Source organism: Phyllopteryx taeniolatus, unplaced genomic scaffold (genome assembly GCF_024500385.1).
Source record: "Phyllopteryx taeniolatus isolate TA_2022b unplaced genomic scaffold, UOR_Ptae_1.2 contig_25, whole genome shotgun sequence".
Lineage (NCBI taxonomy): Eukaryota > Metazoa > Chordata > Actinopteri > Syngnathiformes > Syngnathidae > Phyllopteryx > Phyllopteryx taeniolatus.
In genome coordinates this window covers 210,772-229,078 of record NW_026903173.1, presented here as the reverse complement: position 1 = coordinate 229,078, position 18,307 = coordinate 210,772, and the positions used below count along the sequence as shown (strand labels likewise).

The 18,307-nt window shown below is 45.0% G+C and overlaps 1 protein-coding gene across 1 annotated transcript in view; it reads right to left on the bottom strand.

Moving 5' to 3' along the window:
* noxa1 (NADPH oxidase activator 1) overlaps positions 1-18,307 on the bottom strand; it is a 69,947-nt gene that overhangs the window by 48,120 nt on the left and 3,520 nt on the right. Inside the window, exons 2-3 of the mRNA XM_061765114.1 lie at positions 9,791-9,969; positions 6,227-6,309 (exon numbers count right to left, since the gene is read on the bottom strand). Of these exons, the coding sequence (XP_061621098.1) occupies positions 6,227-6,309; positions 9,791-9,964 (257 nt within the window). The 5' untranslated portion in view covers positions 9,965-9,969. The remainder of the gene's footprint in view (positions 1-6,226; positions 6,310-9,790; positions 9,970-18,307) is intronic.

The window sequence follows — 18,307 nt, the reverse complement described above, 5'->3', positions numbered from 1 at the left end:
GCAGCTTATCACAAAAATAGAAGATAAAAAAGAATGTGATGAGCTGCAGTAATACAGAGCATGCGTACCAAACCCACGCACATTGTTAAATTCATTAAGACCAGACGCTACTGTGTTTACAGTAGTGGACATTAATGCATTAATGCAGTAATGCATTCTTTTCAGTACCAATAGAAAATAACAGTCAATTTTGGTTTGCATTCACATTTGAGAAAAAAAATATATATATATACATTTACTAGATTACCGCAAGGTTACTGTGAAAGTCCAACTATGTATTCACAAGTTATGACAACACGCATGTCTTCTGGCATCTACAGATGGAGAGACATGCAAAGATTCATTGACCTTACTGCATCATCTAACAGAAGAGGGACATAAAGTTAACAAAAATAAATTGCAATGATGTAAAAGACAAGTTAAATATCTAGGCCATAATTTAAGTATAGGAAGAAAGACTAATTAGAAGACAGGAGAGCTATAGTCTTAAAAAATCCTAAACCACAGACGAAGAAACATATAATAATAATTTTTAGGTCTGACAAATTATTGTAGAGCATGGATTCCAAACTATGCAGAAATTGTTGCACCATTGTCAAAATTAATGTATGAAAACAACCTTAAAATTACATCACCTGTTTAATGGAGTACAGAGGCAGAAAAGGCCTTCTGTGACATTAAACAACATTTTGTGTCCAGTGCTGCGCTAGGCCTTCCAAATTTAATGATAAAACATTCATTCAAATGGTAGATTGTAAAAGCTATTGCATGACCTCCATACTTACACAACAATACGGTGATAAGCTAAGACCAATAGCTTATTTTTCAACTAGAGAGCAGTTCACCCTAAAGGTCCCACATACAGTGTCTGCTCTCCTATTGCAAACCAATATGGCGTTTTTATCACCTGCAAGACATTTATCTTGCATTGCCATCTTGCTATCACAACCACATTTGACTGTTGAGCGATGCACAACCTTAAATCCAGCCACACTAATACCCTTACTTGATGAAGGCACGCAGCATGATTGACAGGAATTGGCTGAACAAGCTGCTGAATTAGTAGCATTAACCGAGGCATGCAAACTAATGATAAATAAAGATGGTACAATCTATACTGATAGCCAATATGTGTATTCCACAACAAGAACGCAATTATTGGGAAAAACAAAGTGCAAAACTACAAAATGAAATTTACATTAGCACAGGGAAAAAAAAAAAAAAAAAAAAAACCTATTCAAATGGGCTGCTATATTGAGCAATGCTGTGTCACATGTCTCAACCGGAGGGATGGTGGCACAGATAGATTGACACTTTACAGCCCTAAAAAATAGCAGAAAGAAACACGTGGGTTCATTTAACACACTGTAAAAGAGTCATTTCAGCTGAGTACTCAAATAGGGAAGGTGAGCAAAAGTCTGATAACGGAGCGGGAGCAGATGTGTAGATTCTGAAAACGCTTGCTGGTCAGTGAAGAAAAAAGACACCAACCCTTTTAGTGAGAACTCAGCAGAAAGGCACACCCACGTTGGTTATGAGATTCGATAAGTTGTTACGTAGCAACTTTGGCTACTATGGTGTTGGTTTTGTTTTTGTGGTACATGGGACGTCCCACCCTCAATGATAAAACCCATTTTTTAGATAGAAAATCACCTACCAACTGGACCAATATGACAAACCCAATAATACAAAATTTTGAATCATTAACTCGTGTCAAAAGGAGTACAGCTGATGATCAAAATTGTGGGCATGGCTTCCAAACGCGGCAAAACGGTTTAATATTTTGTGCCCCCCAAAATCAAGCTGCTTTAATCATAATTCCAGATGCGGCTCTCACCAATGATGCTCAAGAGAATGGGCAGAATTGGGGATTTAGATATGACTGGTATGCAACTATAGGTTTTGAATGGGAACACGTTATTGGTGAAACAGGTTATGATTGGTCCAGTTGGTCAAAAAAAAAAACAGCAAAAGAACATAGAAAGAAGTTTAACCTAAGCAAAACGGCCCATAGTTTAATATTGAAATACAAATCAAGTCACCCAATGTGTTTGATAGTGAGCTTGTGGGCCTATTCTGGTGGAAAAGATCCCCACTTCCAAGTAGTATTGTGTTATAGGAACCGTGTTAAACCAAAAATGCCATTGAAAACTTCAAAGAAAGGTGGACAAATTTTAATGGTTAACAACATAACTACTGATGATTGGTTCCTTGTTGTCACAGGAGTTTGAGGACAAAATAACAATTGGTTACTATTGATGGAACAAGCAGCAAATGTAGCGAGAAAAGATTGTGTTGTTTGCATGGGTCCCAGGCCTTTGTTGCGCATAGTTCCGGCATAATTATCACAAGATTGTATTATTCCATTTGCACACTGATTGAGGAGCATCTGCAACATTTGCACAACCATTGTCCCAGATTATCGCACTACTCGTCACTTTAAACCGCATACACTCCTTGAAGTCTCAGCGCCCTTTGCACAATGGTCATTGCACCGGACTATTGCGATATTAGTCATTCAAACTGCTGCTAGAGGACTGCATCTTTTTGCACAATTGTTTTTTGTCAATGTCTTTATGTCTCCAAAGTGTTCTGTAAATTGACTGTCTGTTGTACTAGAGCGGCACCAACTACCGGAGACAAATTCCTTGTGTGTTTTGGACATACTTGACAAAAAAGAGATTTATCCTGGCAGAGGCAAAATTATCCAACATAAAACATACATGTTCCTCGTGGGGTTCCTAATCAATACAAATTAGCTGACCAAGTTGCATGAGGATTTGAATACTTCATATGCTGTTGGTGTACGATTAATAAAAATGTTGATGGGATAAACTACATCCACTTGAATGTACAGAGATGAGGAAATTGGACTCAGAGTGGGTTGGAAGCTGTGCACGAGCAGCTCAAGGACGTTCCAAAGACCGCATAGCTGTCGACATGCTCCTCGCAAGAGAAGGAGGTGTTTGCGGTATGTTTGGAGAACAAACAATACTGCTTCAGATGGCAGCTTGACCAGAGCCATCGATGGTCTACGGACCCTCAATCAACACTCCTTGTGAAACAGCTGAATCGACATTTTTGGTAAATATAAAACCCTAATTTCACCAATATTGATATCAATTGCTGTTTTTGCAGCCATTCTGACATTTTGTGGATGTTGTTGTATCCCATGCATTCGGGCATTAATCAGTAAATTAATCACCACAGCCATAACCCACATGGAACCATATGGAGCAGATTTATCCTTTATTGGAGGTTGATAATAATGACGATGATGATGATGATGATGTTGTTTTACCTGATTTGTTTCCTGATCCAGGTGATTACGATGTTTAAACTACAACATTCATGTATGACAAGTTTACTCTGAGTGTAAATGTATTTGTTTCATAAAAATGATTCTACAATTAAAAATCGAAATGAAGTGACTGTAAGATGATATGAGAATTTGTGCAAATACATGATAAACAGGAGGGAAATGTTAAATATATTCTAGAAGTTATCATTTATTTGCTTAGCTTGCATTAGTATTATGGACGATTTTAGATGTCTCGCCTTCAAAAAGATGACTCAGCATCATCCGATGGAAGGGCGCCTGGACCAAGGACGTGATCGGATGTGGTCGGGGACGTGACAGGTGTTGGTCCAATGTTTTGTGTTGTGTCTTATTGTTTAGAACATTATGTCTGGGAAAAACCCTCCTATTTTCAAATAAATGCAGGAGCGACGGGGGAGATTGTTAGAGCGTGTTGAGAGGCTGTGATCTGAACAATCTCCCATACGCCCTCCTCATGAGAAAAAGAAACCAGCGTCTTCATTCCTTTTGTGTCTATTTTTTATAATGTTGGGTAAGATAAATCCAACAGTCTGATATATTACAGTTCGTATTGAGATTGTTTTATTTGAAAATGCTGCTGGACATTCCGAGGATTGAGATAGGACAAGGAAAAACAATAAGAAATTACAGCATTATAAAACAAGCAACCTTGGGCAGGTTTTGAATTTTATCTACGATGATATGAGTGGATAAATAAGAAAAAAAAGGGATCATCTGTCCAAAAGGACATTCTGCCAGAAGCGTTGTGGCTTGTCAGAATGCATTTAGGCAAATTCATTTCAGTGACCATTGTAAGGTTTTCTTTCTTTAATGGAAAGGTAGCAACAATTTTGTCTGTGCTGTTTTTACAAAGAAAGAATACTGTATCTACTGTGAAATATGGAAAAGGCTGAAAAAAATATTATAAGCACAAAAGGTAAGGACACTGTAACGGATATCAACTCTCAACACAAAGACAACAAAAAAACTGGCCTGCCTTGCTTTTGTAAATCCACTCAGCAAGACCCCCAGCATTCCTAGGATGGGGCCCACAGGCCGGCAGGATGTCTGTCTTGACTCACAAGGACACTTAAACAAGAAGAATGAGTGATGACTGTTCACCACAGAACAATTCCCCCTTTGATCTGCAGTCAAAATGCCCTCTCAGCAAATTGACAAGGACCAGGCATCTGGTGAGAACGAGGGGTCACTCCTCATTGACAGAACACGGTCACCCGCCAGTAGTGACCGAAAACACTGCAAGATGGAGCCCTTTGTGACCCTATAATATATGTGTCGAGAATGAACAATGATATTAAGAAAATCACGTCCGTGTGAATGTGTACAGACCTGCATGAGTACCCTAAATATGCGCCTTGATTTTTGTGTCATTTATGTTGATTTTGCAGTTTTGGCGATGAGTCTGTTCATGAGGACTGTACAACAGTTTTTAAGCCAAAAGTATGAAATAACGTTGGGTTAAGCAATATTATTTGACATGTCAGAACTAAGATTAAAACAAACTTGTTTGGTATACTTAATATCTGCTTCAGACAAAGTTGGGAATCCTTTTTGAAAATGCGTGGAGTCCACCTGTGATTAGGGCGTGGCCCCCATACTTAAAAAAATAAAATAAAATAAAAAATCTGAAAAATCCGAGTCGGGGGCGTAATCTCATTCTCCCGCGACTCAGAGGTATAAAGGCTGACCCCTTTCCTTTGTCCTCTCTCTCTTGTTCCTGGTCCTGCTTCTGCAATCTCGTCTATCTGACTCTCTGGGCTTCGCCCTCACTCTCCCTTTTTCCTTTGTGGTCGCCACGCAGCTGACCGGATCAAAAGAAAGACTCGGTCCAGCGCTAAGATTGTAGTGTTGCTTTTGTTTTCCCAGCTCTTTTTGCCTTGCCAGGTGATTACAAAAACCTCTGGTCCATCCGCAAGTTAGCAAGCGGAAAAGGCCTGCCCGCAGGTCCAACGGCAGGAACGGTTACAACCGTGTGACCATCAATTTTCATTTTTGTAGTCCTTTTCCGTTTTTCTGCCTTTGTTCATCCTTTACCCTGATGTCTCAACTGCCTAGTTCCCATTTGAGACCACTGAGAAAGAGCGCCTCTGAATGAGCGAACACGTGATCCATGAATAGTAAGTAAACATTGCAGCACCCACCAGAATAAGTACAAATTGGTGCATTGTAGCTTCGGGTTAGTTTACCGATCTTACGAGTCCCAACTTTATTCTCTCTCAACACACATCAGTTCATTCAAGCTCATCTCACGAGTTCAGCCATTCACTCTATGTTCTGCTGTGTTATGTATTCATCTTTTATTACGTAATTAACTCCCTTTGTGTTTGTCCCGGCGGCCGACTGGTTAGAGCGTCTGCCTCACAGTTCTGAGGACCGGGGTTCAATCCCTGTATGGAGTTTGCATGTCTTCCCCGTGCCTGCGTGGGTTTTCTCCGGGCACTCCGGTTTCCTCCCACATCCCAAAAACATGCATGCTCGGATAATTGACAACTCTAAATTGCCCGTAGGTGTGAATGTGAGTGGGAATGGTTGTTTGTTTGTATGTGCCCTGCGATTGGCTGGGAACCAGTTAAGGGTGTACCCCGCATCCTAATGCATCCTTTGCCTGAGTGATGGATGTCCCAAATCTCTGCTTCCTATTTGAAGGCTGTATCTGTGGGACTGAGGAGATCCTTGAACTATTTCTTCATTGACAATCAATGCAAAAATTTTTAAAAATTATGCAGTTTGTGGGGAGTTAAATTTTGGGGATATAATCATGAAATAAACAAATACATTGCCTACTGGGGAAAATAAAACAAACTGGTTATGGCGAAACACCCACACATACATTTAATCACCAAACCTATTAACAAAGTGGATATGTAATTGTAGTTTTTGTACTACCTGTCAAGCTGCATCATTACTGCTGCTCTCTGGAAGAATGCAATGGAGAGACGTTGATCCTTGACAATTGTGAGATCTAAAGCCTAATCAGATAGAACAAGACACAGGTGAAAAACATGTTAGGTATTTTTTTTATTCATGTACCCTACAGACCTATCCATCAAACAGTGAATTCTTTTTTTTCATTTTAATTTAATATATTTAATATATATCTACAATCCATTATCTTAATATGTATTACTATTGTGATATTGTTTGTATCATTGTTTTGTTTTTGTACCACCATTATGGTTGGACAAGGAGTAACAGTCTGCAACTGCCAGGCACAGATCAGTATCTACCCTTGATAATTTTTTACCAGTCTATGCAGACAAAATACTAAAAATGACATTTTGACTATCTACCAGCAAAAAAAGACAAACTAGGGAGCCACTGCTCCTCCCTGAGCTGTCACCTTATCATGATGGAGGGGTTTGTGTGTCTCAGTGTTCCTAGGAGGTACGGTAAGTTTTCTCGGGCTTTATGCCCCTGGCAGGGTCAACCAGGGCAAACAGGTCCGAGGACTAGATAAAGCACAGCTCAGAAAACCCCTATGATGAAAACATTTCTTGCGGGTAGCTGGAGCCGCCCTCTGGACCCAGGCCAGAAGGTAGGGCTCGATGACGAGCGCCTGGTGGCCTGCCCTTTAACCATGGGGCCCAGCTGGGCACAGCCCAAAGAGGTAAAGTGTGTCTTCATCTCCACTGGCAAACTACCTGTGGGAGGGGCCAAGAGGGTTGGGTACCTAGCGAACTTGGTTGTGACCTCGGCGGGGCGATCACTGGCTAAGATGGCTTTAGGGATGTGGAACCTCCCCTTTCTGGTAGGGAAGGAGCCTGAGCTGGTGTGCGAGGTCAAGAAGTTCTTACTAAATATAGTCTCAAGCTTGGGCTCTGGTACCAGTCCTCTTGAGATGGGTTTTACTCTCTTCCACTCTAGACTTTCTCCTGGTGAGAGGCACCAGGCAGGTGCAGGCATACTTGCTGCCCCCCGGCTCAGGACCTTTATGTTGGGGTGCAATGTGGATGATGAGCGGGTAGCCCCCAACATCTTCGGCCGAGGGAACGGGTCCTGACTGACCTTTTTAAAAAGGGGTACCGGAGAATATATTCCAACTATTCAGGGCTTCTGAAGAGGAGGGGCCATCTTGAAGTAAAATCTCAGATTTAGGAGGAGCAGTGTGGCCTTGTCCTGGCCATGCAACACTGGACCAGCTCTACATGCTCCGCAGGGTCTTGGAGGGTGCATGGGAGTTTGCCCAACCAGTCTACAGTACATGTGTTTTGTCGACATAAAGAAGGATTTGACTGTGTCCCTCTGGTAGTCCTGTGGGGTTGGTCTGTGATGGGGTACCAGACCCCTGATACAGGAGTTCAGTCGCTATATGACTGGTGTCAAAGTTTAGTCCACATTGCCAGTAGTAAATTGGATTTGTTTCCAGAGCGGGTTGGACTCCACCAAGGCTACCCTTTTTCAACGATTCTGTACATAACCTTTATGGACAGAATTTCTCGGCACAGCCAAGGGGTTGAGGGGTTCTGGTTTGGTGGCCTCAGTATTACAGCTCTGCTTTCTCCAGAGGGTGTTGACTTTATCAAGCTGAACTCTTCAACTCTCGCTAGAACGGTCCGCAGCTGAGTGTGACGTGATTGGAATGAGAATAAGCACCTCCGAATCTGAGGCCATGATACTCAGTCATAATAGGGTGAAGTACCTTCTCCAGATCAGGGATTAGATTCTGATCCAAGTGGAGGCGTTCAAGTATCTTTGAGTATTGTTCACACGTGAGGGAAGGATGGAGCGAGAGATCGACAGGCGGATTTAAACAGCCTCTGCAGTGATGCGGACTCTGTATCAGTCTGTCGTAGTGAGGAATGAGCTTGGCTGAAAGGCGAAGTGCTTCATTTACCAGTCGTTCCCTTCCTCACCTATGGTTGCAAACTGAGGGTCATGCCCAAAAGAACAAGATCTTGGATACAAGTGGCCAAAATTAGTTTCCTCCACAGGGTGTCTGGGCTCTCCCTTAGAGATCAGGTGAGAAGCTCAATCATCCTGGAGGGCCTCAGTGTAGCCCCACTGCTCCTTCACATCAAGAGGCGGTAGATGAAGTGGCTGGGGAGAGGGAAGTCTGGGCTTCGATGCTCTAGCTGCTACTCCCACAACCAGATTCCGGATATGCAGAAGGTGGATCAGTTGATAGGAGCCCTTCTTAGGTTCAGGTTAAGACTTTTGCAACCTGGAAGTACGTGTGACATCATGGCGAGATGTCCTATACAGCATATACAGTGACGTGAAAAAGTTTTTTTTTGTTGTTGTTGTTGCATAGTTTCTCCACTTTAGTATTTAATATCATGAAACAAATGTAACTATAAGACAAAGATAGCCCAAGTTAACATTAAATGCTGTTTTTAATTGGTGATTTTATTGAGTAAGAAAAAAACTATTCCTTGCTATCTGGCCCAGTATGAAAAAGTAATTGCCCCCTAAACCTAATAACTGGTTGGCCCACCTTCAGCAGCAATAACTTAACTGGCAATGAGTTTTCTTATCTCTGTGGAGACACACATTCTAAAAAGTTCAGATTTCTCCTTGTCAGTCCATAGATTATTCTCCTGAAAGTCTTGCTCATCATTCAAATGTTTATTTATTTATTTTTTTTGCAAAAGTGAGACGAGCCTTTATATTCTTTTTGGTCAGCAGTGTTTTTTGCCTCGGAACTCTGCCATGTATGCCATTTTTGCGCAGTCTCTTCCTCATTGGTCAGCCATGAACACTCACCTTGACTGAGGCTAGGGAGGTCTGCAGTTATTTAGATGTTGTCCTAGGTTCCTTTGGGACCTCCTGGATGAGTCGTCTCTGTGTTCTTGAGGTAATTTATGTAGGCCGGCCACCTCTGGGAAGGTTCACCACTGTTCCATCTTTTCTCCATTTGAGGATAATGGCTCTCAGCAAGGTTCGCTGGAGTCCTAAAACTTTAGAAATGGCTTTGTAACCCCTTCAATACTGATAGATGGCAAATACTTTATTCCTCCTCTGTTGAATTTCTTTGGATTGTGGCATTTTTGTTGCAGCTTTTTGAGAGATTTTGGCCAAGTTCATTTTGTCAGACAGGTTGTATTTCAGTGATTTCTTGACTGAACAGGTCTAGAGGTAATCAGGCTTGGGTGTGGTCAGTGAAAAAGAACCCACCTTTCCAAAAAATGCAATTAGCCACAGTTAATTAATGATTTTAACAAGGGGAGGGATTACTTTTTCCCAGAGGACCAGGTAGTTTTGAATCTTTTTTCCCCACCTTGATAAATAAAATCACAATTTAAAAACTGTATTTTATGTTTACTTGGGTTATCTTTGTCTGATATTTACATTTGTTTTATGATCTTAAACATTAAAGTGGGGAGACGATGTTAAAATATAAGAATTTGAGAAGGGGGCCAATACTTTTTCACAGCACTGTGGCTTTCCTTTACATGTCTGCTAATCAGGTTTTCTCGTACTAGACCTTATATATCAAAGCATGCAATTCACCTTAAGGGCGGAATCCAGCTGTCCCAGACACAGGTGTGCTGATGCAGCATTGAAGAGAGTACGAGATGTAGGTTCAGTGATCTGTTCCAGCTTTTCCAGAGCTCCTTGCCAGTCCTTGTTATCCATTGCATGCACTGACTCATTCCACAATTGCAGTAACTCTGTATAAAGCATTCTGACTGTTGAGGGGAAAAAAAGAGCAATTAATTAACATTCCCTACTTCCATCCATCTATTTTCTTCCGCTTATCCGAGGTAGGGTCACTTATATCCTTTAATTAATATATTGCAGTGATGGGCACTGGTATAGCAGCGGATGGATGGCGAAATTAAGTGAGCGGTTGCACACTAATGTTTTTAATGGATCCTATACCTGTAATTATATTTTGTCAGGAAACATTTTGTCATCTTTTGCCTTGGTCTATTTTATGTAATCGACCATGTAGACATAAACTAAACCCCCTCGTAACTTTAGTGAAGGTTGTCACTAGTTTTTAAAAGTTAGAAATAAAAATACATTTTAATGATCTTTTATTACTTTATATAGTTACAATAGTTATGAAATGGCTTACCGCTGAAACTGTGATAACATTTCAAGCAGTTAGTATTACCGTTTCAAATTGTATTTATCGTTATTCGTTGAGTGTAAATGGTTCTTCTTTGTGTTCTGTGACAGTTTAGCAAGCAAGAGCCTTCTTTTCACCCCTTGAATGAGGATAATGTGCTTCATTAGTGCTTTGCAGTCTACTATTTGTGTTGTAGCAAAAAATGTTCCACGGTGTGTTTACATTTCTATGACATTTTCATAAAATTACCCCACGAATCAAGAATTGTAGCAATCTTTGTTCAGCCTCACTGAAATAATTCCTGTCCTGTCAAATGCCAGTCTATGCATGCATGTGCACACATAGACATCAAACGGGGCTTGAGCCCCTGCCCTTTTTCTTCCTGAATAAAAAGTGGTAATTTTTTCTGGGGCGTTTTTTTTTTTTTTTTTAAATATATATATCAATATATTTCTCACTCTTACATATACACTGAACAAAAATATAAACTCAACACTTTTGTTTTTGCTCCCATTTTTCATGAGCTGGACTCAAAGAGAGAGAGGTGCAGTTTTTAGCTGCATTTAGAAGCACAGGCACTTCCGATTATTGTCAAAGGGAGCTCAGAACCAAGAGACAAGAACATGCAGTACAACTGTTTAGCAGTTCAACTAGGAACCGCACTAAGGTGGAGAATGACCAACAAATCGGAAAGGCAAAATGCAGATCCATAGGAAACAGGTACAGGTACATTTTTCATGCGCCAAAATGGAACATAACATAACAGAAGTTGGTATTTTAATAAGTGAGGAGTGTGTTTTTAGACCTGCTCCATCTGTAAAGTTCCCTGAGACCACTTCTGTTGTGATTTGGCGCTATATAAACACAAATAATGTAATTATTATTAAGTAATTTGAGTGCATCAATCTGGTAGCCCTTCCCAATCAATACCCAAGAGGTAGCTCTTAGTTTCAAAACGGTTCGTGACCCCTGGTCTACAGGATGTATGATATTTATTATATTGTAGCGTCTCTTTAAATGTGACAATAAACGGTTATTGTTGATGTGAACATACGCAAAAACATCAAACTAGTTTTCCATTCAACCTTATTTCCACAGTGGAAGGCAGAAGGTTGTTTTCTGTTTAAGTGGAAGTTCCACCTAAACTCGTTCATCTCCCAGCCCCCGACACTCTCATCTAATCACAGATCGAACAGTAGTGGTGTTTGATAGTCTGCGGGGGTGCATATATAAGGCCCATGTCTGCTTTGCCTCACAATAGTTTCACCAAACAAGGACTAAATTTCAGCATCAAAATTGCAGTGGAATCTGTTTCAACATTCATCCATCCATTCATGCATCCATCCATTTACTTCCACTTATCCAAGGTTGGGGTGGCATCAGCTTAAGCAGGTAAGCCCAGGCTTCCCTCTCCCCAGCCATTTCATCCAGCTCCTCTGGGAGGATCCCGAGGCGTTCCCAGGCAAGCCAGGAGAGGTTTCTTCAGCGTGTCCTGGGTCGTCCCTGGGGTCTCCTCCCGGTGGGACGTGCCCGGAACACCTCACCAGGTAGGCGTCCAGGGGCATCCTAACCAGATGCCTAAGCCACCTCATCTGGCTCCTCTCTATGCGGAAGAGCAGTGGCTCGAGTCTGAGCTCCTCCCAGATGACCAAGGTTCTCACCCTATCTCTAAGGGAGAGCCCGGACACCCTGCGGCCACTTGTATTTGCGACCTTGTTCTTTTGGTCACGACCCACAGCTCGTGACCATAGGTTAGGGTAGGAACGTAGATCAATCGGTAAATCGAGATCTTTGCCTTTCGGCTCAGCTCCTTCTTCACCACGACAGGCTGATATGGAGGCTGCATCACTTCAGACGCTGCACCGATCCGCCTGTCAATCTCCTGCTCCATTCTTCCCTCACTCGTAGCAAGACCCAAAGATACTTGAACTCCTCCACTTGGGGCAGGATCTCTTCTGTGACCCAGAGAGGGCACGGCACCCTTTTCCAACTGACGACCATGGTCTCAAATGTAGAGGTGCTGATTTTCATCCAAGCTGCTTCACACTCTGCTGCAAACCACTCCGATGAGAGCTGAAGATCGCTGCTTTATGCAGCCATCAGAACCACATCAGAGATGTAATACTGACGTCACCAAACCGGATAGCTTCAACACCTCAGCTGTGGCTAGAAACTTTGTCCATGAAGGTAATGAACAGAATGACAGTGAGAAAGGACAGCCTTGGCACAGTCTAATACTCACTGGAAACATATTCAACTGACTGCCAAGAATGCAGACCAGACTCTGACACCGGTCATACAGGGACTGAACAGCCCTTATCAAGGGTTCCAGCTCTCCATACTCCCAAAGCACCCCCACAAGACCCCCCTAGGGACATGGTCGAACGCCTTCTCCAAGTCCACAAAATACATGTAGACCAGTTGGGCAAACTCCCAAGCACCTTCGAGGATCCTGCTAAGGGTGTAGAGCTGGTCCACTGTTCCATGGCTAGGACGAAAACAACAGTGCACCTCCTGAATCTGAGATTCGACTTTCTGACGGACCCTGCTCTCCAGAACCCCTGAAAAGACCTTACCAGGGAGGCTTAGGGGTGTGATCCCCCGATAGTTGCAACACAGCCTCTGATTACCTTTCTTAAAAAGGGGAACCACCACCCCGGTCTGCCAATTCAGAGGCATTGTCCTCGATGTCCATGTGATGTTGCAGAGGCATGTCAACCAGAACAGCCCTAACACATCCAGAGCCTTTAGGAACTCCGGGCGGATCTCATCCACCTCTGGGGCCCCCCTCCCCACCCCCTCGGTGATTTCAACCACAGAGACAGGGGAACCCGCCTCACTCTGCTTTCTCATGGGAAGGCGTGTCGGTAGAATTGAGGTCGTCATCGAAGTATTCGGCCCACCGACTCACAACTTCCCGAGTTGAGGTCAGAAGGACCCCATCCCCACTATCCACAGTGTTGTTGGTGCACTGCTTCCCCCTCCTGAGACGCCAGATAGTGGACCACAATTTCCTCGAAGCCGTCCGGAAGTCATTTTCCATGGCCTCACCGAACTCCTCCCATGCCCAGGTTTTTGCCTCAGCGACCACCAAAGCTGTGTTCCGTTTGACCAGCCGGTACCCATCAGCTGCCTTTGGAGTCCCACGTGCCAAAAAGGCCCAATAAGGCTCCTTCTTCAGTTTGGCGTGATACCTTACTGCTAGTCTCCACAACGGCTTTGGGGATTACCGCCACGACAGGCACCTGCCATCTTACGGCCATAGCTCCGGTCGGCTGGCTCAACAATTGAGGTGTGGAACATGGTCCACTCAGACTTAATGTCCTCGCCTCCCCCGAGACGTAGGCGAAGTTCTGCAAAGTGCTCCTTCAGAGGTGGGAGTTCAAACTCCTTCTGACAGGGGACTCTGCCAAACACTCCCAGCAGAACCTCATAATACATTGGGGTCTGCCAGGTCAGACCGGCATCCTCCCCCACTATCGGAGCAACTCACTACCAGGTGGTGATCAGTTGACAGCTCTGCCCCTCTCTTCACCGGAGTCTCCAAGACATGTGGCCACAAGTCCGATGACACGACTACAAAGTCAATCATCATCTTCAGCAGGGTGCAGGGTGTCCTGCTGCCAAGTGCACATGTGGACACCCTTGTGTCTGAACATGGTGTTCGTTATGGACAGTCCGTAACGAGCGCAGAAGTCCAATAACAGAATACCACTCGGGTTCTGATCGGGGGGTGGGGGTTGTGTTCTTCCCAATCACGACCTTCCAGGTCACACTGTCATTACCCCCGTGAGCATTGAAATCCCCCAAGAGAACGAGGGATTCCCCAGCAGTAGCGCTCTCCAGCACCCCCTCCAAGAACACCAAAAAGTGTGGGCACTCTGAGCTGCTGTTTGGTGCTTAGGCACAAACAACATTCTGCATACATCCCCCCACCCGAGGGCAGAGGGAGCCTACCTTCTCATCTACTGGGATGAACCCCAATGTACAGGCACCGAGCTGGGGCACAATCAGTATGCCCACACCTGCTCGGTGCCTCTCACCTTGGGTAACTCCAGAGTGGAAGAGAGTCCAACCCCTTTTGAGAAGACTGGTACCGGAGCCCAAGCTGTGTGCTGAGGTGAGCCCAACTATGTCCAGTCGGAATTTCTTGATCTCGCACACCAGTTTAGGCTCTTTCACTGCCAGAAAGGTGAGGTTCCACGTCCCTAGAGCCAGCTTCTATAGCCGGGGATTGGACCGCCAAGGTTCCCACCTTTGGCAGCCGTCCAGCTCACAAAGCACCCGACGCCCTTGGCCCATGGGAAGGGGAACCCACTATGCCTTTTTTGCCATGGGTGCAGGCCCGGCCACTAGGCGCTTGATCGAGTCCCACCTCTGGGCCTGGCTCCAGAGGGGGGGCCCAGTGACCCACGTCCAGGTAAGGGAAAACAAGATTCACTCATGTATATCTTCATAGGGGGTCTTTGAGCCATGCTTTGTCTGGTCCCGCACCTACGACAAGTTTTCCATGCGTGACCCTGCCAGGGGCATAAAGCCCGAGACAACTTGGCTCCTGGGATCATTGGGACACACAAATCCCTCCACGACGATAAGGTGACAGCTCCAGGCAGCGTCTGTTTCAACAGTTTGGCGGAACGTTGCTAAACCTATATACAACCTCCAGTTTGTGTTGTCACTGCATGGATCCAGCGATTTCGGGTTCCTAGCCCACCGAAGAGCAGGGGCCACAGTATTTGTTTGTGTTTCACACCACAAAGAGAACTAGATCACAGATGCATACATGCAAGGAGAGATGTCAGAGTGAAAGGGGCGCAAACAGTGCGGGGGCAGCTCTTGAGCTGGGAAGTGGGGACAGTACCTTGCTGCAGGAAGCAGACTAGCATCTCGCCACGCTCTTACTGCGACAAATAACTCATGAATATCCAAATCGCTTGTGTATCCACTCACGTATATTCTCGTCCTGTAGACTTTTATAATTTACATAGTTAATCCCACCAGACTTCAGTTGTACAGCCGGGTTCACGACCCTTGTCCTGCATGCTTCTTCTCCTGTCCTGTTCTATCTTGTCCTGTCCTTCCCTCACAGGGTGTAGCACTACAGCCCCATGCAACACTCATATTTAATGTTTCGTTTTTGTAGATAATGTAATGATTTACTTTTCTCATCCGGTTTACAATTAGTGCTTTGTCTTTTGTCTTTGTTTCTCTCGCCCCTCTAGAAACTTTGTTCTGTTTGACTGATCGACTCTGATTCTCAATAAACTTCAATTATAATACTAAGAAACCACACCGAAAGCTTAAAAACTCCACTGTAACACAGTAAAACTGTTCCGGCATGAAAGGGATCTTCCATTCTGCTGGACCTATCAGCCGAACAGGACAAAATAAAAATAAAAATAAATAAATAAATAAAATAAACTCCATCCATCCATTTTCTACCGCTTGTCCGAGGTCGGGCCACGGGGGGAGTAGCTTTAGCAGGGACACCCAGACTTCCCTCTCCCCAGCCACTTCATCCAGCTCTTCCAGGGGGATCCCGTGGCGTTCCCAGGCCAGCCGAAAGACATAGTCTCTCCAGCGTGTCCTGGGTCGTCCCTTGGGTCTCCTCCCGGTCGGACGTGCCCGGAACACCTCACCAGAGAGGGAGGCATCCGAATCAGATGCCCCAGCCACCTCATCTGGCTCCTCTCAATGTGGAGGAGCAGAGGCTCGACTCCGAGATCCTCCCGGATGACCGAATTTCTCACCCTATCTCTAAAGGAAACCCATTTCGGCCGCTTGTATCCGGGATCTTGTTCTTTCGGTTACGACCCACAGCTCGTGACCATAGGTGAGGGTAGAAACGTAGCTCGACCGGTAAATTGAGAGCTTCGCCTTTCGGCTTAGCTCATTCTTTACCACAACGGACCGATACAAAGTCTGCATCACTGCAGACGCTGCACCGATCCGCCTGTCGATTTCCGTTCCATTCTTCCCTCACCTGTGAACAAGACCCCAAGATACTTGAACTCCTCCACTTGGGGCAGGATCTAATCCCCGACCTGGAGAGGGCACGCCACCCTTTTCCGACTGAGGACCATGGTCTCAGATTTGGTGGTGCTGATTCTCATCCCAGCCGCTTCACACTCGGCTGAGAACTGCTCCAGTGAGAGTTGGAGATCACGGCTTGATGAAGCCAACAGGACCACATCATCTGCAAAAAGCAGAGATGCAGAGGGCCTTGAACCCCGGTCCTGAGGCCTACCATGCACCCTCGAGGACCCTGCCGAGGGTGTAGAGCTGGTCCACTGTTCCACGGGCAGGACGAAAGCCACACTGCTCCTCCTGGATCTGAGATTCGACTTCCCGACGGACCCTCTTCTCCAGCACCCCTGAATAGACCTTATCAGGGAGGCTGAGGAGTGTGATCCCCCTGTAGTTGGAACACACCCTCCGGTCCCCCTTCTTAAAAAGGAGGACCACCACCCCAGTCTGCCAATCCAGAGGCACTGTTCCCGATGTCCAAACGATGTTGCAGAGGCGTGTCAACCAGGACAGCCCCACAACATCCAGAGCCTTTAGGAATTCCGGGGCGAATCTCATCCACCCCTGGGGCCTTGCCATCGAGGAGCTTTTTAACCACCTCGGTGACCTCAACCCCAGAGATAGGAGAGCCCGCCTCAGAGAACCCAGACTCTGCTTCTTCATGGGAAGGCATGTCGGTGGAATTGAGGAGGTCTTCAAAGTATTCTCCCCACCGACTCACAACGTCCCAAGTCGAGGTCAGCAGCGCCCCATCCCCACTATACACAGTGTTGATGGTGCACTGCTTCCAACCTCCTGAGACGCCGGATGGTGGACCAGAATTTCCTCGAAGCTGTCCGGAAGTCTTTCTCCATGGCCTCACCGAACTCCTCCCATACCTGAGTTTTTGCTTCAGCGACCACCAAAGCTGCATTGCATAATATGGCGCATGGAGGGAGCAAAGGCGACACCACAGAGGGAAGTGACCTGGAGTGCATGTCAAGCTCCGGAAGAGAGGATTCCTAATGCCGCTTCCGTCGATTCACCTCGCAAATCTACGCTCTGTACCCAACAAAATGGATGAGCTTCATCTTCTCATAAAAACCAGTAAAGACTTTGGACGTTCTGCCGCCCTGTGCTTCAAGGAGACATGGCTATGTCAACACATCCCCAATGATGCAGTAATGGTTCCGGGCTTCCAACAATGCCGAGTGGACCATGTCAAAGAGCTCTCAGGGAAAACAAAAGGTGGCGGAATATGCTTCCATATCAACGAAAAATGGTGTACCGACGTTACGGAGCTTAACACACACTGCAGGACGGACTTGGAAGTCGCTGTTTTTGAACTGTAAGTCAATCCACTCACTGCACGAATTCGTTTCATTCATCCTTGCCGCACTGCTAATGCTCACTGAACAAAGTAAACGAACTTGAAAAAAGCACCCAGATTCACCCCTCATTATTCTTGGGGAGTTAAAAAAGCAAAACTCAACCACGAACCCTCTAATTACAAGCAGCACATTTACTGTCCCACCAGGGAAAACAACATTCTAGACCATTGCTACACCACACTAAATAACGCATACCGTGCGTACATATCCCCCGTGCAGCACTGGGCTTGTCTGATCACTGCTTACTTCACTTAATGCCAACATACAGACACAAATGTAAATGTGCGAAGCCTGTGGTGAAAACAGTGAAGAAATGGACCAATGAAGAAAAGATTGAACTTCAAGAATGTTTACACTCCACAGATTTGGAGTGTCTTTGAAAATTTAACTGGCAGCCTGAACGAATATATGGACAGTGTCACATCCTCTATCAGTTTCTGTGAAGTACCAACAGACATTTCGCACATTCAATAACAACAAGCTGTGGTTCACTGCCAAACTTCAGCAACTTCGCCACGCTAAAGAGGATGCCTGTCGAAGTGGGGACAGAGTCCT